A 26,964-nucleotide genomic window follows, 5' to 3' on the forward strand; every position below is an offset into this window, starting at 1 on the left:
GCGTGTGGGGGCTGGGGGTCCCCAACAGCTGAGGGACGGAGCCCAGTCCTGACCTGGGGGATGACAGAGAGCAGCATTTCCACGGCTGCCGGCCAGCGGGAGCAGGAGCAGCACGGGACGGGCAGGGACGTCCCAAAAGTGGACACGCGTCCGCATGGCGCCAGCCCAGGGCGCGCTGGGAGCCACCTCCGCCGGCCAGCAGGGCCCGCAGTTCCGCACGAGGCGGCTGGGGAAAGGGCACCTCGTCCAGCCGCGTTTTTCCTGGGTCAGGAAAGGGAAAGTGAACGAAGACCCGGGTGACGTGGCCACGAGCAGCGGCGCCCCTGAAATGATGAGCTGGCACCTGTGCAGCGTGGGCTCGTTTTATTCTCCAACCTCAAGGGAAAGACGAGCTAACATGTAAAAGTGAGACTCCCCACACCCTAAGAGAGGAGGGACACGGAGCGGCGGTCGGTAGGCACGGATTTGCCCAGCACGGTCAGGTCCCCACCTGCGAGGGGACCTGGTTCAGGTGTCAGCCGTGCGTGGGCAGAAGCTCCACCGTGGCTTATAAACGCTCACGTTGGAAGGCAATGCGGGTTCCCCAGACTGGGATCTATTTGGAAAACTAATTACTTCCAAGCAGCTGCAGACTGTCAAGGATCGGCCAAGAGGGTAAATCAGGGATGCGGGTGGTGCTAGAGCAGTATGTGGTACTTCAGAGCCCGCGGCACCCGGTTGATAACCAGCCTCCCGTCGTAGCTCAGGGAGGCGAAGAGCCACGGGTCGGCGGAGGACCACTCCACGGCGTACACGCTGTCCTCGTGCTCCTCGTAGGTGGCGATGACGTTGTCCTGCAGCGGCTCCTTACTCCTGCAACGCAACAGAGACACGGCGTGAGCAAGGCGGCACAGAGGGGACGTGAGCGCTCCTGCCAGGGGACAAGGCCAGACGGCCCGAGTGTCTCCCCCACAGGACAGGAAGGCCTGCGGAGGCTGTGCTGAAGAGCGGGCTGGCGCCTGCACAAGTGCAGCCCTCCCTGCAGTGGGACAGGGACATCCATGTCGTCGTCTGGTGCTACCGTGGTGTCTCTGGCCCTCAGACCGTGGGAGCCTGGGGAACACCCTATCAGAGGTGGCACAGGGGCCTCCCGTCGTGGGTGCCGATCCCAACGCCCCGAGTGGTGAGGAAGGAGAATGTCACCTTAGCCACGCGCTGGCTGCTTTCTGCATAAACCACCTGCACCAAGACACCATTTGCGAGAGCGGCTGTGTCCTTACTTCTCCTCGGGCGGGTGGTCCTCCTGGTCACTGATGTCATCATCGTCCACCAAGTGGCCAAAGGGCTCCGAGGAGATGGACACCATGTTGGAGAGGATGACCCTGCTGTCGCTGCTGCCGGTGAGGACCAGCTGGTCGTGCGAGTGGTTGTAGCGGACGTTCCACACCCTGCAAAGGGCAGGCACAGCGCTGAGCCACGCGTGTCCCGTGGACGGCGGGCACACTGTGCCCGCGTTGGCACCGCCAGGCCACCAACCCCCAATCCTGCGGTCTGACATCAGGTGGTTTTAGCAGAGGATTAGGTTTACCGTATGTTTCTCTAAAACATTCTCTTAAGTCCCAGCAGATAAAAAGAGACTAAATGTGAACTGAAACCTACAGGAGGAAAAAGCCCATTGCTCAGTATTTCAGAAAACTTTCTAAAATCCTAACAACAAAAACTGCCCCCCAGGTAATAGTGGATTACTAACAGCCTGCAACATCAAACAAAGCCCTGTGACGTCTTCCCAACCAACAGGGGCCACGGGCCCTGATACAGGAGCGACGGAGGTCTCCGGGGGTCCGGGGGTGCGTCCTGGGGTTCTGACCACGCAGGACGGGCTTCCCGCCCACACGTGCCCTGGGCGGGTGAGCTCCCGCCTCTGGGCGGCAGAGAGCACAGACGCCGCCCACGCGGGGCTCCCGCCGGCCCAGGGCACAGTTGGGCGCAGCCCCTTGGCCTGCAGGAAATCACAGCGACTCACTGCACTTATCAAAACTGCACGCCAGTCTCCTGGGGTTTTAATTTTCTGATTGCAGAAACAATAGAGCTTCTGATAAGTAATTCAAACCATTCAGAGACGTGGGCCACGGGACCGAAATCCCTGTGGCGGGCCCCTCCTCGCCTGGGAGAGGACTTCTGGTGACAGCGCGGCTCTCGCCCTCTCAGCCTTTCCTTCTGCGTGTGCGTGTGCGTGTGCGTGTGCACCCGCATGCACACACGGGCTTGATGTGAACAGAGACGGATTTATAGTGCACACACTAGGCCGCGACTTGGTCTTTCTACCTGCTTAGCACAGAGTGCCAGCACACGGGAAACACTCACAACATTTCAGAAACAGCGAGGGATCTGGGGCCTGCGTCCACATGCACACACGCGTCAATGTGCCTCACGCTTCCCGACAGCTGCGTGATCTCCTACACGCACGTCACCTGATTCACTTAACCAGTCCCTAATGACGGACACTGGGTGCCTTCCAGCTTTCCGGCAGTGCAACAATGCTGCGGGAACATCTGTGCACATTCATTTTTGCATACTTCAACCGGCACTGTTTCAGGAGAAAACAGAATTTAATGTTTTTCTTCTTTCCCTACGTTTATAGATCACAAACACTCAGATTTGGAATTAGTGTTTCTTTAGGAAAAATAACACTGGGTTGATTGAATGATTCACAGCAACACAAACTAAGCTGGTCCGTGTCTTTCCGATGGTAAAGTGATAGCAAAACCACCCGCACAGCCCCTTCCCGACACGCCGACGGCGGCCCACCAGTGGGAGTGCTCCTCCAGGGTCTTCACGGGCTCCGTGACATTCCGGGTGTCCCAGAACTTCACCTTGCAGTCGTCCCCGCAGCTCGCCAAGTAGTACTGCTTGTTGGGATTAAAGTCGAGGTCCCGCACCAGCTGGCCGTGGGCGTTCTCGATGCAGTAGATCTGGCTGCGGGAAGAAAAAGAACAGCACAGAAAATACCAAATGGGTTATGAAAAGCCACCCGGCTCTGCAGGCACACACCAGCTTCCCCGATCCTGCCCGGTCCCCTGGCCCGGGGAGCGCGGGTCCCCTTGACGTCCCCCTCTGACAGGAGGCTGGCACTGGGTGTCCCCAGCCCAGCAACATGGCAGTAATGCGCTGGCCTCTCCGGGAGCATCTCTGGCCCTCCTGGCGGCTGTGGAAGTGACGCTGGTTTGTGCCCATCAAACACGTGACTTGGTGTCTTGCAGATGAGGCTGCCGGAGAGGCTGCGACGCCACAGAGAGGCTGAAATGGACTTTTGCACAGGACACTTGACAAGTGTTTGGAAGATACAGTGAAGAAAGAAAGGAAAAGGGAAAGAGACAGGGGACAAAGGCAGAACAAACTGTGTTGTTGGCATTGGGAGATACATAGAGAGAAAAGGTTGGAAAAAGTGGAAAATCCATGAAAAAATGAAGGAGAAGGTGTTTGCCACCAGGAGGCCTGTTCTTCATCCGGTCACAGCACCTCAGGGTGTCAGCACCGGGGGTCCAGGGCGAGCCACTCGTTCCAAAGGGGGGGGGTTGAAATAGTGCATGTGCACGTGCACAGAGTCATGCATACCAGCTCACATGTACACACGTATGCATGTATATTCACACATGCACACATACACACGAGAGGGTAGGCACACGCTCGCGCACACATAGTCACGCATACCAGCTCACATGTACACACTGCACACATGCACCAGAGTGCACACATGAGAGGGCAGGCACACGCTCGCACACACACCCAACTTAAGCCCGGACCCCTCTCCTTCTGGCTGCTCTGTGCAGGGTCTGAAGTCACAGTATCTGCCTATCATGGCGCCTTCTGAGGTCACGAACCCCAAACAGAGGGCCGACCATGCAGGAAGGCAGGATGGGGCGAGGAACACGACGCGTGTGCCCCGACAGCAACGGCCCACGGCTGACAGCATGGCCCCCGCGGTCCCGCCACCCCACCCAGGTGGAACTGACATCTCTCCGGCATCACCTTCCTCCCTCCCTCGCCACGGCTTCCGGGTGGACGGTGAACAACCAGGAACTTCTGTGCCTGTAATTCTCAGTGATTCTCCTTCATGCCTCCAAAGACCATCCTTGTTCTCTGCTCTCCAAGGTAGAAAAACTCAATTTCTTTCACCTTTCTTCTCCCACACTGCATTTTCCAACCCCAAACCATCCTTAAATCTTCCAGTTTTTATATTATATCTTGTGCCTTTTAAATATCCTGATCTTTTTTCTTAAAATAAGATACCCTAAACCTCAAGATCTTTCGAGGGAAACAGGCAAAGGTATGAAATTAAAATTTGGCAAGTTCCTAGGGAATTGGGTGGACGGCCACACGCACTAGGTACTGACAAGGTTCCTGCGTGCTCCTGTGGCGGGACCTTTGACCCAAGAGCCTAACACGATCTGGAGGAATCACCAGCGGCATCCTGCTAAATGAAAACCGAGGCTGCGCGCCAAGGAGAAGGCGCTGGGCCGAGGCACCGCGGGGCGCGGATGTCACCAGCCGAGCCAAGCGCATCTACTCTTTGGTCTGTGATGCCAGTAGTCGGGTTTCTGGTCTTTAGACACTGAAATTCCTCACATCCTTCAAAGCACGTGGCACAAAGGGAGGGGTGGCCACAGGACAGGAGGAGCCACTGCAAGGATGTGCGTCGGGTCTGAGCCTGTGGCTTCCAGCTTCTGCTCGGGAAATGGAGTAAGCCCTTCGCGCCCACAGCCCGGGCTGAGGAAACGGCGATTATTTATTAGCCTGAATTTTCAGAGGGGCCTCGGAACTGAATTTAAAGTTGCGCCCCCACCCTGGAAGCCACACAAGCTATTACATGACATCCGTCTTCTCAGCTCGGTGATAAATTACGGTGTGCCGAGGGGATAACTGTATCTTAAAAAAGCTTGTGTGGGCTTCTGTTGTCATGGCAACAGACGTGCCACCATCACTCCTTTGCCTATCAAAATCACAACTGGAACAGAAAAATCGCTCTTATTTGTTCCATTAGAATTGCTGGTGGCTGTGTATAATTACTTAAATGACAAAATATGATTACCAGACGGGTAAGTCTCTGGAAGGCTCAGAAATGGGCAGACGACTCCATAGAGAGACTTAACCAGGGGACAACTGCCAACCCGCAGTGGCCGGTCCTGTGACAGAGCAGCCACGGTCACCGTCCTGCTCACGGCGTGTCACAAAAGCCCTGGCCTTGGTTTCTACCATAAACCCCGGCCAGCGCAGAGACACCAGTGTGGGACAGCAAAGAGCAACCGGAGGGGCAGGTGGCTGGCTCGGGCCGGGGTGAGGGACTGAGCCGGGGTCTACGGCTTCCTGCGGGCAGGAGATGCGGACGGACAGACCCCGTGCCCCGCGCGCTGGCTGATGTCACTCTCTGTCACCGTCACGACGGGCAGGAGGTGCCGGCGTCGGCGCGGCTCACTGACCTCATGCTCCGGGTGTCCCAGCCTCGGAGGGCGGAGTCGTTCGCTGTGGCCACCTGGGTGCAGTTGTGGTGCGGGCTCCACCGTCCCGAGGTGAACTTCAGCTGTCCCTTACCTTCCAGGGATGCCGAACTGGCCAGCTGGGGATGCCGTGAGGTTTTCCAAAGGAAGGAGAAAAGAGGAGTAATTAACTCATTTCAGAAAACTCAAAAGGATATCCTATATTCAAGGATATTATTGAAAATAATTATTGAGAATAATTAGGGAGCTCTGTCTTTGTTTTCTTCCCTTAAAAGGCAACAATGTTTGAACCTTACTTGGAAAAGACTATAAAACTGAGCACAGCAAAAAATAGAACGCATATTAATAGACGTCTATTAAAGAGGACCCGCTTGCCAGTGTGTGATTAGAGACAATCAGCTCGAACTTGGAGAAGACAATACGGAGTGGCTCAGACATCTGCCTGTCCCCAGAGACAGATGAAACAAGCCCACAAGATCAGCTCTAGAATAACAAAGGGACACACACATTTACTGATCAAATATTGTTTTCAGTACACATCCTCTTCCTCTCCTTTATCTTGAGGATCTATGAATCCTTCACGCGGAGGTTAATTAAACCTCGCAGGCCAGGCAGCTGATAAGGAAGACTCCCCAGGACCCCCCGGGGTGGCCTGCTGGGGCAGACACCTCCTTCTGCAGAGAGGGGGTGGCCCGCGTGCCCGGCAGAGGCGCGCCTCCCCACCCACCTGGGACTTCATTCACAAAGCCTGCTTCAGTCTCTGGTTCGAACGTCGGTTCAGACGGTGACTGCTCCCGGCGGAGGGGACCCAGGCCCGCCCTGGCGGCACTCTCGGGCACGCCTGCCCCAGACCCGCCCACGTGCACGAGCCCACTGCCACTCAGCTCACCCAACGTCCAGACCAATGTGCTCTTCTGCGCCCCCCGAGAGGGGCCCTGAGCGCCAGGGGGCTGGCGCCCAGCGAGGCGGGCCGCGAGGGGTCGGAGTGAGCCGAGAGGGGTCGGAGTGAGCCGAGAGGGGCCAGAGTGAGCTGGCAGGGGTCGGAGTGAGCCGAGAGGGGTTGGAGGGAGCCGGGAGGGGCCGGAGTGAGCCGGGAGGGGTCGGAGGGAGCCGGGAGGGGTCGGAGGGAGCCAGGAGGGGTCGGAGTGAGCCGCGCGGGCAGCGAGGCCCTGAGAGGCGAGCTGAGGTCATCACTGTCTTACGAGATTTGTCCAGGGCCCATGCGAGCAGCCGGGGCCCACCCAGGCTTGAACAGAACCAGGCCTGGACTCCCCGACAGTGTGCAGCTGTGCCAGGGCCTGGCGGGGACACGGCTGGGAAGCTGGTGCCTCACGAAGTGGGAGAACGTGGGGTCCTCGGTGAGAACACGGAGGTCACCACCTGCCTGGGGTGCCATGGTTCACAGCCCCTGGGCCCAGGGAACACCTGTCCCCTCCACAGCAGAAGGCTCCCAACTTGGCAGGTGGCCACCTGGAGGCTGGAGGGACAACACCCGGTGTGCCTCCATCCTACGGGAACAGACTGCGGAGTGACCAGAGAACCCAAACGGTCCTGGGGAGAAGCTGAGAGGGACAGTCACCACTACGGGATGCACAGAAGCTAAGCTTGGCTGGGAGGAAGAGGTGTCGGGCCAGGAAGGGTCACACGTCCATCTCCCACTTCTAAATCCTACCGTGGTACTTAGGGGACGTTTCTAGAAACCGAAAGCCACCAGCTTAGCAGAGACTTACGGTGACAAGAGGCCAAGAGGTGGGAACACCAGAGACCCACAGGGGAAGACAAGGGAACCATGACCCCATATCTGGGCAGAGGCAGGGTGGGTGCATTTCTGGGAGTTGGGGCAGGACCACAGGGCTCAGTCAGCGCTCTCTGGGGACAGGCCTGGGCAGGGAGCACCTGCAGGCTGGCACAAGAAGGACCCTGAGGCTCCCCCTGGACCTCCGAGCTGACAGCTGCTGGCCTGCTCCTTCCTGCGTGTCTGGGAGCTCCTGAGTGCCCCCCAGCCCCTGCCCAGCCCCACCCACCCTGTTCTTCCCCACAGCCCAGGGCCTTGTGGGAAGTCACAGGATGTCGCTTGGGGAAAGCCTGGGGTCTGTTTCACACCGTCCCAGTTAAAATGTTTGTTCCACTGTCACATATACCATGTGTGACGTACGGATTTTCTCCACAAAAAGCTGCAGGCCGTTCCTGCTGCAGGCTCACGGAGTTAACTGTGCTCCTGCCGTGCGGGGCACCGCGATGGGCTTGCCCGGAGGGTCTAAGCGGCACATCACCCGCAAGCCATAGCGGAGGGGCCTGGGGCGTGGGCCGCACTGAAAGGCGAAGCCGGGCCGGGAGTGCGGAGAGGCAGAGGCAGCCCCACGGCAGGCACCGCGGCTGGGAAGGCAGGGTGCAGCCGGCTGCCCGAACCCCGGGCCAAGATGTCTGCAGGAGCGTCTGGTAGGCCGGATGGCAGCGGCCGCTGTGGGGGCAGAACTGCGGGGGCAGAACCGTAGGGACGGGTGGGAGCCATGTGCTGCCGGGCGAGGAAAGCCAGGGCCTGGGCCAGGTGTCAGGAAGGAGAGCCACCGACACAGAGGACGTGCAGGGAGGTGGCCGGGGCCTGTACACCCTCCCCAGGACAAAGGCAGCACACGCAGCCACTCTGACACGGGACTGGAACCGGCTGGAGCACGAGGGAGACCGCACCTGGGAAACCTGGTGTCTCAGGACCACACGGCCAGGACCCGCAGCTGGACCCTCCCGTCCAGGCGCCGCTCCCCGCGTGCCTGCTCACATGTCCCCTCCAGCCAGGCTTCCTGGCGCCCACAGGGCAGGAGGCAAAGCTGCCCAGAGCACCAGTCTGACAGCCCCAGGCCAGACGCCCGCAGACCTCACCCCCAAACTCCCCGAGGACAACTGGTCCAGCTGTGTCGGCTGCCACCAGGAACAATCAAGAGAGACAAAACAAGAGGAGAGGGGACAGCTCTGCCGATAGGGTGATGGTCTCCTGCCCTCCCTTCCCATCACATTCTAGAGGATTCTACAGAGTCTCTTTCTTTTCCTTACCATCACAGCATAGGAACATTCAGTTTGGTTGCAAGGGTGCGGTTACTTTCCGTGGCACGTGGGAGTCGGGCTCCTTGGAAACACTCAGTGCGGATGAACAGCGGAGAGCGTGGGCGGGGGTGGCTCTGGACGGAAGGCTCGGCTCCTGGGGAAGCCCAGGTGGCCGTGCGAGCCTGCCGGGCTGCGCTGGGGGTCTGCGGAGCCCTGTCGCAGAGCCACAGGGGAGGAGGAAAACACGGGCAGGAAATTCTTGCCGCGGGCCCCAACTCGAAGCCACAGATTGTACCTGGTAAAAGCCAACTTGGGAGTAGGTCAAAATAAGTCTTCCCAACAGCAATGACGGAACACCTTCGTCACCTAAAGACGGCATCAGTAGCAACACCACGAAACACCAGAATGGCTCTAAAATATACATTATTAGAGACACCGGGGGAGCTAGTTTTTGGCTTTACCTTTCAACGTTTTAACCTCCACAAAGACAAATGAATGAAAAAATATTTTTGTAGCATCCCTTTTAGGTAAAAAAAAAAAAAAAAAAAAAAATAGTCACAATGTTCGCAGGTGCTATTTAGTTTTTGAAGACCTAGTTATCAGGTAATGATTATTCATTGGTGACAACTAATATGCTAAAAACCATAGGATCAACAAGCAGAAATAACAAAAGGCTTGGATATATTTTCTAACTAATCCACGCTGTATTCTGATTCATTTTCTATTACACAGACTGGCTTATTATCAAACTCTTCAGAAAGATAAAAACACACGTTCACATCTCTAGAAGGTAAGGCAAGGTCAGCAGAGTGCACTGGACAAGCCAATTCGTGACGAAGCTTTTCTGGGAAGACGCCACCTGCCACTCCAGCAGCAGAAGGCCCGAAACCTCAGCAAAGCAACCCGAGTTCGAGCCTCAGAAGAGATTCTGTCGTCGGAAGCTCCTGCACTGACGTCCACTCCACCTCTGCCAGGTCTCACGGCGGAACCGGCCACGCCGCGGCCGCCTGCTCCCACACCCACAGAGCTCACGACATGTCCTCAACTGCGCCATAGACTAGTCTAGAGCTTTGAAACAGCAAGTTAGTTAATTAACTAATCCATCAACCAATCACCAGTGAACCACGCAACTGATCAACAAGTATGTACGAGGGAGGCCCGGGCCTCGCTGAGCGCGTCGCGGACGGGGCTGTGCTTTCCTCACGCCGCTGTCCGGCCGCGGAGGCAAACGGCCAACGCGAGCAACAGAGGGAAGACACTTCACTGGTGAAACCAGCTGTCAGTTAATCAGCGCCAGGCTGGCATTCCGTGCTCACTTCTCAGTGCAGTCATCACCGTAGTCACCTGCGTGTTCATATGCCCATTTTACAGGTGAGGAAGCCGAGGCGCAGAGACTGCACAACTGCGCAGGCCCAGAAAGCCGGCTCACAGGTGACAGGCCGGGTAACACCAGCAAGGTACAGTCAGAGATTCAGAGAAAGGAGAGCGTGCCCGGGCTGGAGGGGCTGGAGGAGGAGCCATGAGGTTCAGGACTAGGATGGGTTTTCCAGGTTGAGCAGAACTTACATCATGAAACAGGGGAGTGAGGTGTCCCCGGCAAAAAAGTGCACGCCAGGCAGGACGCGGGAAACGTAAACAAAGCTGCCGGAGGGGACTGCACGCATAGCCAGGGACAAAGGGGAACAGGAAGGTGGCCCAGGCTGGGCGGAGTCAGGCTGAAGAGTCAGCAGCTGGGTGTCCTTGAGCTAAACACAGAACTCAGAAAGCGGGCAGGTGGCGGGTTCACCTGTCGGCGTGAGGTGGGCAGCATGCCCAGGGTCCGAAGCCTGCCTGTCCCCACGAGAACCGCGGGATGGCAGAGGTGGCCCATGCTGAGCGCGTAACCTCTGGCCACTTGTTAGACGGCACCGGGGGACTCACAGGGGGCACTGGCCAGAGGTGAGCGGGGCCCCCGAGTGAACCCTCAGTCGCTCAGAGACGGGCCCTGGACCCCCGCACTGCGCAGAGGGGAGGACAGGAACCCAGAGAGCCAGTGACGCCCCCGTGGCCCCGCGTCCTGGCCCTGATCCTCCTCCCCTGACCGAGCGGACTCCTGTGTGCATGCCCGGCTCTGAAGGCTCCGTGCCCACAGGTGCAGAGAAGTCTGAGGGCGAATTTTAATAAAAGCCCGAGAGAGAGGTCGCCGTCAATTTGTGAGGTCTACTCAGGGCAGACAGCACGGTGCAGGATGCAAGGTTAATCAATCACATTTTTTGGCTTCCCGGTGACACGAAGACAGAACTCAGCAAGCGCTCCACGGGGTGTGGTGTGATGTGCGTGGTAATCTGTTTTTCAGCATTAAAGAGAAATATTCAGTGCTTGTCCAGGGCCCGGAGAAAGGGATGATTAAAGGCATCCCACAAACCTTTCAGACGCGATGTTACTAATGCCGGGACGTGAACGAGACAGAGAGCACCTTCTGATGAACAAAGCGATGTGACCCGCATCCCCGCAGCAGCTTGCGTGGGGCACGTCTGAGCGGAGTCTCCGTGTGAGATTCCCAGAGACGAAGAGCTGTGTCCCCGCCAGCAGGAGCCCAGAGCCGGCAGGCGGCCAGATCTGGGGGGGAGGAGAAGCCCCGGGGAGCACAGGACCAAGGTCACAGCAGGGAGGGAAGCGCGGGCCGGCAGAGGAGGCAGGCACCACCTCCCGCCTTCCCGCAGGAGAACAGCGGGATAAAGAAGCGCCGGGCTGTGGTGTTTGGGGCACGGGGACACCAGCACCCTGCGGAGGCACGTCCCACTGTGCACCCCACCTGCAAGGCAGCCTTGCGAAGGGCTGAAACCACCCACCTCGAGTCCCTTCCCATCCTTACGGGCTGACACTCTCTGAGCCAAGCATGAGGGACTCATTCCCCTTGCCAGGGACCAGGCCTGACAGGACAGAGGCACTTCCAGGGGAGGCTTTTCTTACAGAGGTGCACAGAGAAATCTGCTTTCTCTTTGCTGGTGTTGTGGAGTCTAGCTGTGACGGCTGGAAGCCCTGCAGTTATCTTGCAGTCACACGGCAGTGCCAGGTGGACGTGGCAGAGCAGGAAGATGCACAGCAGCTCAGCCCTTGAGGACATTACCGAGACACCAAATTAACCAACCCTGGAATCGCTTTATTTCCACGTCTCTGGTTACATCAAATAATAAAACTTCCTCACTGCTCAAGCCCTTTCTTATGTCTTGCAGCCAACTGCATCCTACCTGCCGCACCTACAGTGCCCATTTGAGAACGACTCCTACGGGAACTCCCTCCCTGTCTCCAGCTGGGAATTTCACCCCAGCTTTGAACATGAACTTGCTGAGTGTGAACCCAGCCCTGCGTCCGAGCGACTCGCCTCAGGCAGGCTGGGCCCCCTCTCCTGGGACTCACGTGCACGATGGAGACATTGAAGTTTCCTCCCTGGAGGGTTATGTGGATTAAGTGAGGTCATACACGCCAGGTGTCCAGACAGCGCCTAGCACGTGGCAAGTGCCTTGAACATTTTTGTCCTCATTTTTACTGTGACTCAGAATCAACACTTAGGAACACTGAGAAGCGCTCTGAGCCGTCCTGGGGACACGGACGCAGGCGAAGGCTGACGCGTCTTCTGGGCACAGAGCGTCAGCTGAGAGCATCACTGCCAGGGTCTGACGGAGGCCATGTGAGCGGAATTTACTGGAAAGCCCGAGGCCGTCGCCACCCTCAGGACCTGAAGGAAAGAAGAGCTGGAGGATCTGGGAGAGCCGGCTCGTGTGGCGGACGGCAGGCGCGGGTAGCACCGGGCCGGAGAAGGAAGAGAGGTGGGGTCTGCCGGGGGCGCTGCACACCCGGCTCCCCGGCACACACAGACCCGGGGGCGGCCCCCGGGGAGGCGCACTGAGCCGCACAGACTCACCGCTGAGGGCTGGACGGCAACGGCTGGAAAGCCAGAGTCTTCCTCATTTAGAAAGTAAACATGGGGCGTTAGGGGCCACCACTGGGGGAGAGAGTTTGATGTCATTTTAAACTTATTGTCATTTTAAACTTTTATTTCTAAAAGGATTCTATTTGTAGGAGGAATAGAACTACAAGATTTTTTTACCCCACTTCACTACACTGAAATCCAAGCTCTGTTTCTGGAGAAAAATGTGTGTCCTAAAACCACAAATGCAGGGGTGACCTCAGTTCCACACAATCAAGACTGGAAAGGCCACAAGTGCAGGTATAAATTATTTTACCAAGATGGACTAGAACACAAAAAATATTTCCGTGTCACCAATGAGACATCAGTGATCTGTTGGGGAGACGGATCTAATTATAGTCAATTCTCCGGAGAGGGAAAAAGATCTGCTATAAAGAATAATGAGGGCGTGAGAAACCGGGAGCAGAGCAGTAACGAAAGCACATCGTGTCCTCCGTGGTTGAATTATAATGATCACTTGCTGACTTCGGGGAAGTAATTTAATTATGAAGTAAACACAGGTTGCTTTATGGTACCTCAGTTCCTTTCCTCTGTACTTCCTCCCTCTGTACTAGGATCTCCTTGGTGACCCTGTTGGGGGACCCTCACCCATCATCTAGTTTTGGAGACCATGAATTACAGCTGCTCCATCACCCATCCTTGCACCCAGGTACCCATGAGCCACACACCCACCCGTATATCTGTGTATCCACACACCCATCCGTGTGTCCGTGCACCCATTCAGGTATCCATGCACTCATGCACCATCCATGCACGCATCCATCATGCACCCATGCATGTATCCATGCACACATGTACACACACATCGATCCATGCACCCGCCCATGCAGCCACACACCATCCACGCATTCACCCATCCACTTATCCAACAGGCACATACCTCACAAAGGCAAATGTCACTGACTCAAATAATGAGCAGAGTATTAATACTTGAGCACCTCACAGTGCCGGAGTGGGGTGGGCAGGTGCCCGGCGTGGGCCCTCCGGGAGCCCCTGAAGCCCCGACCTGAACTGCAGCCCCAGCCCTGGACTCAGACTGTGGCACCTTCGGAAACTGCCTTCGCCTTGTGGGCCTTCCTCTCTCGTCTGCCAAGGAGGGGCTCAACCGTATGATCACGAAGTCTGCGTCTTTGTTTAAAAGGACTACCTTGAAACTAGTGAGGAATGACAGTTTGTTGGAAAACATTTCTTACCCTCTCCGAATGAGCTCACTGAGTATTTGTTGAATTCATCTGGGCACAAGCAGGCTGGCGCGCTTGGCGCAGGGCTGGCTTCCCACAGTCCTAACTGCGCCCCAAACCCCACAGCCACACCCAGCGAGCCCTTCTCATGTGAGCACGGGCCACAGGTGCCGTGGGGACCCCGGGCGGCCTGCTGTTCCCTCCTGCTCCCCGCACAGCGGCCGCACTTGCCAAGCGGTGGCACGTCCCCAGGGTCGAGTCACACTCATCTGGGAAGTTAGGACGTTTCCCTCTAATTAGACGGTGGACGAGTTTTCACGTTATCAAGTCTTCAGACGTCAGTGAGGGGGGAAGGGGGATAACTAGTGAGGGAGGGTGACCGTGACCCCAGGGTCGCTTCAGGGGAGTCTGCTGCCGGCAAGAGGGGGTGCTCACCCTTTTCCTCTATTCCTCCCACTAAGTACAACAAAACCCGGACGTCACACATGACACGCAGACGGTTCTGAGGGTGGAGAGAAGAGGGCAGACCCGCGAGGCCGCGGGACACAGGAGCCGCGCGGTGGAGCTCCTGGGCTTCCCTTCTGCCTCAGTCGCCCCGGGCCTGGCACGGAGAGGCTGGCAACCCGGAAACACCGCCAGGTGCGGCCCCGGAAAAGCCCCAGTGCGAGCGGCTCTCCTTCAAAGGGGGCAGCTGAGCAAGAAAGAAAATTTCTACACAATAAGCACTCTGACTCCTGCCAGTCACCCCAGAGAAACCTGTCTGTGCCTAGTCATGCCAGCCAGGCCCAGTGGGGGCCTGGCCTCTGCTCTCACCTGCCAGGTGTGTCAGTGAGGGCCACGGGACCTGTACACCTAAACCAAGATGGATCAGGGACTGAGACGTAAAACGTGCGACTATCAAACTCTTAGAGAAGAACAGAGGAGAAAAGCCTTAGGACCCAAGGCCAGTCACAGACTTCTCAGCCCCGATACCGAAAGGACAATCCTTAAGAGGGAAAACGGATAAACTGAGCTTTATCAAAATATAAATCCTTCCAGACAATGGAACCTCATTCAGTGATGAAAAGAAACAGGCTGTCAGGCCACGAAGAGACACGGAGGAGCCTTCAGTGCACACCCCAGTGAAGGAGGCTGGTCCAAACAGGCCACGTGCTGTGTGACGCCAACCCCGGGACACTCTGCAAAAGGCAAAACTATGGCCACGGCGGAGAGATCCGCGGTTGCCGGGGCTGGGGGAGGGAGGGAGGAAAGAATACTAGGTGGGACATGGGATTTTAGGGCCATGTGACACTGAAACACTGGCCACACCATTACACATTTGTCTGAACCCACAGAATGTGCAACACAAGAGGGAATCCTGCCAGAAGCCACGGCCCTTGGTGACGGTGGCATGTCAGCTGTCACAAACACACTGACAGTGGGGAGGCTGTGCGAGCACTGGGGCCAGGGCTATGTGGGAAATCTCTGTATCGGCCACTCAACTTTGTTGCAAATTTGGAACTATTCTAAAAAATAAAAAATGAGAAAGTTTTGCTCTGCGAAAGACGCTACTGAAAAGATGAAAAGACAAGTGACAGAACAGAGAAGACATCTGCAAACTGCATCCATGTCCCAGGAGCAGGACATGAGAGGTACAGGGAACACCTCGTTTAGGGACATTTCCCAGAAGCTGGACACGCCTGTCCCACACATGTCCATCTGTCCAGAGCTCAGCCCCCAGCCACACCGAGCTGCGAAGGAGGCTGGGAGGGGTCTTATCCTGGTTTGTGCTGCCAAAGAGGACAGAGAGAACAGACATGGGCACAGCAAGCTGTCCCTGCACAAGCCTGCGGCAATCCCAGCCACCACGCAGGGCTGTGCACGAGAGACCCACGTGCGAGGGTGGGTCATTCCCTGTGGCCACGCTGCAGTCGGCGGCCAGATCCCTGCTGGAATCCAGACACGAAGTTTTAAACCTTAAGACGAATAAACAGACGCAACGGACTACACAGGCCTCCTTCCTCCAGGCCACAGTCTCTTCCCTCCAGGAGCTCAGTCTGGAGAATGAGGAGAACGAGCTGTGACCCCAGGGCGCGGTGGCAAGGTGCGATTAACACCCGCCGACTCCCAGAGAAGTTCTAGCCCCCCACAAATCCCGAGATTAAACTCAGCTTCTGCCCACTGTCTCTCTGTCCCCAACACACACGATCTCTGTTGACAGGCACGACGGGCTCGACGTAGTTGCACTGAACAATTTTCCTGCTCTAGAAGCTCCTCCCGGACTTAGGGTGATTTAATCCTCCTGTGGTGCATTTTGAACGTCTGATAAGCGAATTTCTAGCAAAAACCCTGTGCTCAGAAGCACGCGCTCTCCCCTCAAAGGGTGCTGTCACGTGCACCCCCAAGCAGGCAGCCCCCTCTGGACGTCCGCCGCGGGGAGCTCCTGCGCGGTCAGAGCGGAGGCACAGCGAGTTCTTGTCTTCTCTGAGCTCTGCCGCCACCCCTCCTCGACAGAAGCTGTTTATTTCCAAGGCTGCTGAAAGCCGCTCGGAGGTGAAGATGAATGAGCACAAATGGGGACACAGCAGCCATCCCTCTGCCTTCACCGGGGTCTGTGGACCCATGGAACCCTCCCCCCAGACTCCCCCCCGAGCTTGCTAATGATTATAAATGGCAAAGAATCTCCAATTTAATTGCAAAAGGTAATGATGCAGTGAGCATAAGATTAGATTCACCACAGAAGGCAATATCCTCAAACAATAAAAAAAAATTGAGAAGCTGGCTGTGAAGATGGCTGAAATCGATAGGAAGGTTCTGTATTAAACACCACGGCGAGGGTCACAGGCGATATTGACAGAACTGCTGACAGCAGATAAAAACGGGGGAGAGAAGACTAAATTGATCTCTGCAGAAAGTAAGTTACAGATTAATCACCCTACCATGAAATCCCTTTGAGATGACTTAGGGTCTGTCTGAAGATGTGCTCACAGTGTGGTTACGGGCTGGGACTGCAAAGCTGGGGCCAGTGAGGACCTGCCGTGCCCAAGGTGTGGCACTCGAGGCCTCCCCTCCTCCTGCCCCGCCAGGCGGCACTTCAGCTTCGCCCACTCAGGGCTCTCCCCACAGCCGGCCCTGAGCCTGGCATTTTAACAGCAAAGTATTCATCCTCTTTCTTCCTCTAAGGGTAGTTATGCAGGAATTCCCTGCTGAAGTGCAAGTGGAAGGGGGGGGATTGGAAACGGAGGCCCTTCGACCACGACCCAGACTTCCCACCAGGCCTCCCAGAAGGTGACAGATGGGGACACATCTCCTCCAGCCACCGCCAGGCCCGGGGGGTGGGCCACAGGGGCTGGACTCAGGCACTATGGTTCCTTCAAGTTTCCTGTTTTATTTTAAAAGTTTGTGTGAAATTTGTATTCTACTCCAGAATGTGGAGATATATCTTATTTTTAAAGTTTTTAATAAAAATAATGATTTTTCCCTAAATACTATCGATGCTCTAGGAAGTCGGGCCAGCACTTAATTTCACACTGAAGGCTTCGGCCATGCAGAGGTTTAAAACTTTAACAAGGCACTTAATGTTTTTAAAAGTGTCACTTTTGTGCCACAAATTAATAATGATAAATCATTATTCATGCTACCTCTTCAACCAGGAGGGTAAGGAAAGGATTTATTCATATCATAAGGCTCCACGAGGGAAACACATCGTAGGGAAAGATGAACACAAGACGGGGGTCCCCACTGGGGAAACCTGCCCAGCCACGGCCCCACTGCCAGGACTGTGTGCGGGTCCTGCCCCAGGGGTAAACGACATTGCAAACTCTATCGTGTCAAAGTTCTTGCTCTTTCTCTTTCCTACAGTTGTTATTTTGACACAAACAAATGTAATAAAACTATGAATGCATGAAAAAAACACATTTTAAAAGAGAAAATTTTAAGAAATCAAATAATGAAAAAAATATATTCATACATACTCTATGAAAGACAAAGCATTTGAAATGATGCACATTTGAAAGCAAAACTGGTTTCAAAGAAAGTAAATGCTAAAAGTAACTTTTATAACTCAGGCAAATGTGTTAAAAGAGTTAGTCAACACCATGAAATTAATATTTTACAACTGCCCCTACTTCAAGGTGTGATTTTAACCAAATATACTTTAAAAATCCATTCATTAAAAGGACAACACACTTGAAACAGACGAATACATTGTTAGACATGCCACCTCCTCCTCTGGGCAGAGCATGGTGACAGGCAGGAGCTCTGTCACCCGTGGGGCTCTGTGTGGCATCTCGCGTGGCCCTGGCGATACCCGCACAGCTGTCCCCTGAAGGACCCTGCCACTCAATTCTTTGATTGATGATTCAGTATGATCATCAGTTATCTCACAATTAATGTCAATATTCTAAGCACATGTGAATCGAGAGGCATGTTCTGAATTTAGCCTAAAGGCCCAGAGTAAAAATACAAACAGGAAACCTCCGCCGTCCTTTGTACTCACCACGGCCTGGCTGGAGCTCTCCTGTAAATCCCACAGCAGGATGTGGTTGTCAGCCAAGGAAATCACCTTCTTCCCGTCTCCCATGGGCTCCCAGGTGACACTAAGGGAACGAGAAGTATCAGATATTAACACGGACACTGGAGACACCAGGCTGGTAGCTAAGAGCTTTTACACACCTTGTAATTCGACAAGCTGCTTTCCTGGCCCACAGTCACCCTGAGTGTCGATTATCATTATTATCTGATAATGTTTGTGGGGGACACTGTTGTCATCTCACTGCTGTGGAGTGAACTGTGTCCCGAAATTCACATGTTGAAGCCCCAACCCCCAGGGCGATGGTGCAAATGTTCCTCGAATCACGATGGGGTTGTGTCCTAATAAACCCAACATACGCTGACAATATCATAAGCTGAAAATGCATCTACTACACCTGTTACATTAAGCTCAATCTAAAGCTGCCTCCTTACATACTTTAAATTCAAGGTTTCTGAGTAGAGAGAGAACTATAACCTAACAGCATGTGTAAACAGGCCGTAACCTGCTCTTGTAACAAGCAGCCGAGTCTTGGCCAACTGCTCACCATGAGGCAGCGTCAGAGCTGCAGAGCTGTCTGGTTTGGGGGCTGCCCAGTTCCAGAATTGCTATTTGCTCAGTTAAACTGTTACTAACATTTTCCTTTTAACACACCTGACCTGCTGACAACACCCTGGCTTAGCCACGCCTTGAACGTGCTCAGAACACTTAGCCTGCGGCTGGGCAAAATCATCTAACACAAAACCTATTTTACAATAAAGTGTTGACTATCTCATGTAATTTACTGAATACGGTTCTGAAAGTGAAAAGCTCTTCCTTATGTTTGGGCCAATCTGAGCCATAGTTTCTCATCATCTGCAGCCCAAATCATCATAACTGATGTAATGCATTCATTAAAAAAAGACCAAAAAGCACATCTCTGTGGTAAAGCCATAAAGAGACCAAAATTTTTTTCAACTTGGTCACAAATATGGATTTTTGTTTTCCCTGATGAAATTCTTAGAGTGCTTATTTGTAAGGAAGAGAATTTTGTTCCACACGCTCTAACGCAGGAGTAACTGCACACGTCAGGAGGGGAATGTGCTATTTCTTTTTTTAATTTATTTCAGGATATTATGGGGGTACAAATATTTCGGTTACATGTTATGACTTTGCCACACCCAAACCATGATTTGAGACATGCCTTTCTCCCTACAACGCTCACTGCCTCCGTTAGTTGGGAGTTTACCCCCCAGGCCCCCCAACCTCTAAAGAATATTACTGCCGTGTGAGCACCTTAGCGTTGATCAGTCAGTGCCGGTTTGACGGCGAGTACATGTGGAGCCTGTTCTTCCGATCTTGTGATACCTCACTGCGGAGGATGGGCTGAAGCTCCATCCAGGAAAATACGAGAATGTGCTAGTTCTTTCCCGCACAGAACACAGTGCCGACTGACTGGGCGTGCCAGGCATGCTTCCTATGCCATCAAGACTGTCAGTGGAGCTATTATTACTTTTAATCACAACATTAATATAATTCAAAACCACAATTTCTTTCTCACTTATAGTGTAAGGAACACACAGAAAGCTCATAGCACTGTGATCACAGGTACATTATTCCTGTATTAGACAAAGAGTTTACTGAATCTTTTCTAATAACAACAATAAAAAACACATACTATCTAGTAAACAAAATAAAAACACCACAGCTGGAAGGGATGCCAAGAAACCTGCTCTGAAATCTGCTGCCCCAGTGCAGTTCAGACAACGGCCAATCCTAATTTTGAAGATTCTCCTTCAGAGCCGGGTGGTGGGACTGCTCTTGGCAGTGTGCTTTGCAGGTGAACAGAGTTCAGGCGGGTTGACGATGAATCCCAGGGACACCGAACATGGGGAGGGGAGGAATCGAGCAGCCACAGCCCTCGTCCTGGTGCGGAGGAAGGCACTCAGCCGTGCTGGACGTTTTCTGTACGTTAAGTTTAGATGGCTTTATAAGCTCCTCACCAGGTCTCACTAATAACTCATGCATTCCCCCCATTCCCCTCACAAAATTGGGGGTAAATAAAAAAGGCTGAGTCCAGGAGAGCCTATGTGGGCCCCACCATGAATACAGGGACGGTGACTGCTCACACCGTGCTGGCGAGACACAGTTTGACGGTCATCACCAAGACACTTGGAACTTTTAACAGAAAGTCCAGAAACCAGACATTCCCAACTAACCCACAGATCACAGGATAAAGGATCGGCCCATCTGACGTCAAAGACTGACTATCTAATTACCTAATGATGAAGCAAAGCTAACAGCTCATACATCCCCCGCCCCTTTCCCACAGCCCAGTTTTAATGACACACAAACACTGCCCTTGGCTACCTTTTCTCGTGCCACGAATATTTCACTAAGGTTTCCCCAGCCAGATTGAGGGTCTCTGAATCGTACCTCCAATTTACTAAAACTCTTTAATGACCAGCAGCGTTTGGGGTACATGACATTTAACTGCTGCATGCCGATGAATTCTAAGGGTGAGGAATCCCAGGTAAGAGTGGACACACCACACAAAAATGGAGACCATTTTAATAAATTCAGTTAATCATTGGTACATTTGGGTTTGGAAATGAGCCGACTACCCTAGAATGAGGAAAGTGTTCAAGGCCTCCGAACACTCAGACTCCGAGCACACGCTCAGGCTCGGGCGTGCGCGGCCAGGCCTCAGAGGCCGCCTCTGCCCATGGATTCGCCCACGTGCCGACATATGTGGTTACCACCCGATGCCCAAGTCCATGAGAGAACAAAACCGTGGATTATGAGAGGAGGGGGCGGTTTTAAACAGAAGTGTGGGTAACACAGCAAGCTACAAGAAGTGATTACTTGAGAGCAGTGGATAGGGAGGAAGGGAGCAAAAACACAGGAATTAAAAAGACTGGATGGATAAGCTGGGGCAGTTCACAATGAGTGGAATTTGCAACAGTGTCTGTGCGCTGCAGGCAACACTGTATCGCAGCTGTGTCGCAGTGTTCTAAGTCCCTGTCCTTACCCACCCAGGAGGATGCGGAGGCGTCCTACTGGGTGGCTTTATAAATGCTTCCTCCAGTGTCATCTGCTTCATTTGCGATGGTTTTTGTCTTAGAAGCCTCTCGTGTTCTAAGCTGACGTGACTTCCCGTTCTGCTGTGAGTGCACCTGCTCCAGCCCTTCAGTGCGCCCACCGTGTGTTTTCACCACCTGCAGGCACTTCCGCAGCGTCCCCAACGTCCTCTCCATCGTCACTGTTACCACCATCACGGTGATTCAGAATAATTTTGGCTATTTCATCATCGGTCAATGAATGGACAACTGGAGGGTCATTATTGATGTTAAAAACCTCGATGTCCACATCTTGCAGCTTACTGACACACTCTGAAGGTAGTTTTTTTACATATATAAGGATTTTAGGCATCATTTTTTTTCTCACTTGACACATGGAACCGTTCAAAATCACCACTTTGTTCGTTCATCATCATCACTGGACATAGGCACGGGCAGGGACTGTCCCGGGCAGGCACAAGTCTTCAGTCACTGTGTCCCCAGTGTCGGTGGCAACACATAGGGAAGCCTTCGTGCTAAACTCCTTCCGAAACCTTCCACACCTGCACACTGCTCACTGGGGCTGGCAGGCTGCTCCAGAAAGTGTTTTATGTCTGGCCCTCATTGATCTAAAGATACCCTGGCCATATGGCCGAACTAGTGAAGTCACATTTGGGGGAAAGTACACGGCATAAACATTATCTTTGATGAGAACTTCAGCTGGACGATGAGCAGAACAGCGGTCAAGGAGTGACAACCCTTTGCAGTCGTGACCTAGGCCAGGATCTCTGCAGTGAGCACGAGCCACTGGTATAAAATGCTGTGAACCCATCAGAAAAGATGCCCCTGGCAGTTTATGCCATTGTGGAAGCCCAGTAACGGACTGGAGAAAATTCACGCCCTGAGAACGCTAAGGACAAAGCGTTGCCTCTCTCGGCAAGTCTGGGCTTACGCACGGTAGTCGGTGTCTTTCTGGAGCAAGAGCACCAAGCAGCACTATTTCACCAGCACCACAGAGCTGTTCTGGAATCAGATGACCCTGGGAAACTTATCAATAAGCTTTTCCATTGCTTGACGATCAGCAGATGCTTTGTCACCACAAGTCTTTAAAAATTTAATGTTATGGCTTTTCTTAAATTTCTACAAACAGACTACTGAATCTTCACAGTTCCCTTCAGTTCTCAGTTAGCTGTGATATATCTTTGCTTCTTTCATGATCAGAACACCATTAAGTGTCGCGTGTCCAAGGTGACGCTGATGGATCCATATTTCAATACACGATTGAGATCTTCATTTTTAGCTTTATGCAATGTTTTCTATTATTCTTTAACTTCTGTGCATCGCACCCAGCACAGAACCTGAACAGCCCGTGCTCTGTTTCTTCAGGCTGTCTGTGGTGGTCACTCCAACGCCGTGCCCCCTGCAGGACATTTCACACCCACTGTCCAGCTTCTCCAACAGCTTCACTCCTGCGCTCAGGATAAACATAAACGCTTCCTCCTTTTCTTATCCCTCCTATCCATAGGGGTATCTGCGGACCTTTTCGACATTTTCAAGAATATCTTTATATCACAGAGCAGAGAATAAGCAAAACCACACAGTGAGTGCTGCACATAGGTCTTGGCCCCCCATGGGGCATCGTGGGGAACCTGCCGTTAGTGCATCCGGCCCACACATGTGACATTTCATTATCCTCTGTGGGATGTTTTTGTGGGGGAATCTGGGTGTGCACAGAAAAGATATACTGCAGCCGAAGGGGGCTGGGAGGGTCCTTTTTCCCTTGGGGATGCTGAATAATCTGTGTGCTGAGCACCTGCATTCTGATTTGGACCCATCACATGAGAGCAGGTGTGGAATTTTCCACTTGTGGTGTCATGTCAACATTCAAACAGTTTTGGATTTGGCAGCATTTAGAATTTTAGATTTTCAGATTAGGGATTCTTACCCTACACCATTTATTGAAGAGACTGTCCTCTCCCCGTTGTGTATTCTTGACACCTTCGTCAAAGGTTAGGTGACCATATGCATGTGGGCTTATCGGCTCTCTATTCTGTTCTTTTGGTCTATGTGTCTGTTTTTAATGCTGTAACATACTGTTTTGATTACTGTAGCTTTGTAATATAATCAGAATCAGGAAGTATGATGCCTCTAATTTTGTTCTTCTTTCATAAGATCACTTTACCTATTCAGGGTCTTTTAGGGTTCCGTATAAATTTTAGGATAGTGTTTTCTATTTCTATGAAGAATACCATTGGAATTTTGATAGGGATTGCACGGAATCTGTGGATTACTTTGAGTAGTGTGGATACTTTAACAATATTAATTCTGCTGATCTATGAACACTGAATATCTTTTCATTAAATATTTGTGTCATCTTCAATTTTTTTTAATCAATGTTTTATAGTTTCAGTGTACAGATCTTTCACTGCCTTGGTAAAATTTATTCCTAAGTATTTTATTCTTTTTGGTGCTAGTATAAATGGGACTGTTTTCTTAATTTCATTTTCAGATAGTTGTTAGTGTATAGAAATGCAAATGATTTTTGTATGTTGAATTTTGTATCCTGCAATTTTACTGCATTCATTTATTAGTTCTAATGGTATTTTGGAGAGGTCTTTAGGGTTTTCTATATATAAGATCATGTCATCTGCAAACAAGAATTTAACTTCTTCCTTTCCAATTTGGATGTCTTTTATTTCGTTCTCTTGCCTAATTTCTCCGGTTAGAACATCCTGTACTATGTTGAAAAGAAGAGGCAAGAGTGGGCATCCTCGTCTTGTTCCTCATCTTAGAGGAAAAGCTTTCGCCTTTTCACTGTGGATCATGATGTTAACTACTGGCTAACATACATGTCATATGTAACCTTTATTATGTGGCGGTACATTATTTCTGTATCTCATTGGTTGAGAGTTTTTGTCATGAAGAGATGTTGAGTTTTTTCAAATGTATTTTCTGCACTTATTGAGATACTCCTATAATTTTTATTCTTCATTTTGTTAATCTGTATCACATTTATTGATGTGGATATGTCAAACCATCCTTGCATCTCAGAGATAAATCCCCCTTAATAACGGTGCACAGTCTTTTTAATGTGCTGTTGGATTCAGTTAGTGTTCTATCGAGAGTCTGCATCTATTCATCAGCGATACTGGCTTGTTGCTTTCTTTTCTTGTAGTGTTTTTGTCTGGCTTTGGCATCAGACTAATGCTGGCCTCGTAAAATGACTTTGGAAGTGTTCCTTCTTCTCAATGTTTTGGAATATTTTGAGAAGGATTAACAGTCATTCTTCTTTAAATGCTTAGAGGAATTCAGCAGTGAAGGTATCAGGTCCTGGGCTTTTCTTTTTTGGAAGATTTTTGATTACTGGTTCGATTTCCTTACTTATATATGTTCAGATTCTGCATTTCTTCATGAATCACTCTTGGCAGGTTGATGTTTCTAGGAATTTACCCATTTCTTCTAGGTTATCCAATTTGTTTGTGTGTAATTGTTCATCACAGTCTCTTATGATCCTTATATTTCTGTGTTATCATTTGCAACGTTTCCTCCTTTATTTCTGACTTTACTTCAGTTTTCTCTCTTTTCTTAGTTTAGCTAAAGGCTTGCCAATTTTATTTATCTTTTCAAAACCCCAGCTTAGTTTTATTGATATTTTCTATTGTTTTCTCATCTCTATTTCATTTATTTCTGCTCTGATCTTTTTCATTTCCTTTGGGCTTACTTTGTTCTTTTTTCTAGTTCCTTGAGCTATAAAGTTAGGTTGTTTATTTGAGACCTTTCTTTTTTCTTCATGTAGGTGTCTGTCACTATTAACTTCCCTCTTAGAACTGCTTTTGCTGCATCTTGTGGTTTGGGTATGTTGTGGTTCCATTTTTGTTTGTCTTAAGACATTTTTTGATTTCCCATTTTAATCTTTTTATTTTAAGCATTTGGCTAGAATCTACTTTGGGGTGTATCACACCTTTTTCCTTTTTTCAGGAGCTCCCTGAACACAGCCCAGGCTCGATGACTCACTTTCACACTCTGCTTTAGGACAGTAGTGCATCCCCGTTCCTCCTAGGAGACAGGACTGTTGGCCTCAAGTGACCCCAAATCACTTTGCTCTTTTTTTATGGGGTTTTCTTTTATGACAAATTCTGCCTGTAGCAGTGCAGACAGCCACCTCCTACCCTCTCTGTCACAGTGTGTGGCCCTGTCAGCACTGACTTCTCTCTGCTGTCAGTGACCCTGAAGGGCACATACACTCATGTCTGACAAGTTTTGTTAACAGAATAATAAATAACCCTAAGTGGGCACTAAAAGCGCTCCCCTCTGAGTAAAGTACCAGAAGCCCCTTGCCTTTGTGAAATCTGATGTTGAGTTGTATGACTTTATATTGTAAATGTATAGTCACATATGCCCGTTTTTAAAAATATAGAAAAGTCCAAGTCCCCTGTATTCCCACCCACTGAAAACTACTGTTAGTACATGACGTACAGCTTTCCAGGTCTTTTCTATAGATATATGTAAAATAACATAATTATTACTTATAAAAGTGTGATTAGACTATTAACATTATGCTGCAACTTGCTTCTTTTTATTTAAAACATATCCTGGGTAACTTTCCACGTCAAATAGATATAATTCTTTCCAAAGGCTACACAGATTTCTACTGTGTGAATTTCCATAATTTTTTAATCCAATTCCCTACATTTCAGTTGTTTCCAATTTTTCACACAATTGACTCATACAATGAAGCAATAAGGATCCTGAAGATGTACTTCTTGTCGCATTTTAAGATAAGTTTTTAGAACTGTAATTGCTGGGTCAAAAGACGGACATGTTTCCCAAACTGTCTTCCCAAAAGGTGCATTTCACACACCATCGTCCTGCCATGTGCACTAGCTTTCGGCCATAACTTGACCTTGGCCATGCCGACAAACACTCCCCAGCCTGCCTCAGAAGGTGATCTTTGTGGGTTTAATTTGCATTTCCTTGACAACTAGGGAGTTTGCCCATCCTGTCCGGTGTGTGCTGGCTGGTTCTCACTCTTCTGTGAATGGCTGGTCACTTACAGCATCTACATTGACAGTCACACTCGGGAGCCTTCAAAGGAACGTTTGCCGACTTGTGAGGACTAGTCCTACACCAGGGTCCCATCAAGGTACAATTCCCAGTGAGCTGCGGCCCAGATGGTAAAGAACTGCAGTAATAGAGAAATCACTAGCTTTTCCTTTAGAATTCTAAGTATCTCGGTTAAAGTCAGAAGTCAATATTCTAAACACCTTGAGCAGGCATCAGAAAGCTTTTCTATTACTATAAGAGGCTAGATAGCAAATGTTTTAGGCTTCGTGGGCCAATCTCAGCTTTTGGAACCACTGAGCTGTGTCCCTGTAGCACAAACCAGCCACCAGTAACACACAAGCCAACAGCCGTCGTCGGGACCCAGCAAAACTGTATCTACCAAAGCAGCAGGCAGGCTGGGTCGGCCTGAGGGCCCCAGAGCGGGGTGTGGGTGAGCTGTCTGCCTCACTGCCGGCGTGAAAAGGAACTGCCGGGAACGAGGAGCACCACACACGTGTTGAAGAGCCCGTGCTCACCAGGGGGAGGAGCACCACTCGCGTGTCGAAGAGCCCGTGCTCACTGGGGGGAGGAGCACTACTCGCGTGTCGAAGTGTCCGTGCTCACCGGGGGGAGGAGCACCACTCGCATGTCGAAGTGTCCGTGCTCAGCGGGGTGAGGAGCACCACTCACGTGTCGAAGAGCCCGTGCT

The 26,964-nt window shown here is 51.8% G+C and overlaps 1 protein-coding gene across 4 annotated transcripts in view; it reads right to left on the reverse strand.

Moving 5' to 3' along the window:
- Positions 1 to 346: 346 nt before the first annotated feature.
- Positions 347 to 26,964, reverse strand: part of EIPR1 (EARP complex and GARP complex interacting protein 1) — a 111,445-nt gene continuing 84,827 nt past the window's right edge. For all 4 annotated transcript variants that reach the window (XM_045548969.1, XM_045548967.1, XM_045548970.1 and 1 more), the window contains 5 exons: positions 18,142 to 18,241; positions 5,457 to 5,593; positions 2,788 to 2,955; positions 1,260 to 1,427; positions 347 to 852 (listed from right to left, as the gene is read on the reverse strand). In XM_045548969.1, the coding sequence (XP_045404925.1) occupies positions 678 to 852; positions 1,260 to 1,427; positions 2,788 to 2,955; positions 5,457 to 5,593; positions 18,142 to 18,241 (748 nt within the window). In that variant the 3' untranslated portion in view covers positions 347 to 677. The remainder of the gene's footprint in view (positions 853 to 1,259; positions 1,428 to 2,787; positions 2,956 to 5,456; positions 5,594 to 18,141; positions 18,242 to 26,964) is intronic.

This window comes from Lemur catta, chromosome 4 (assembly GCF_020740605.2).
Source record: "Lemur catta isolate mLemCat1 chromosome 4, mLemCat1.pri, whole genome shotgun sequence".
NCBI classification, from domain to species: Eukaryota; Metazoa; Chordata; class Mammalia; order Primates; family Lemuridae; genus Lemur; species Lemur catta.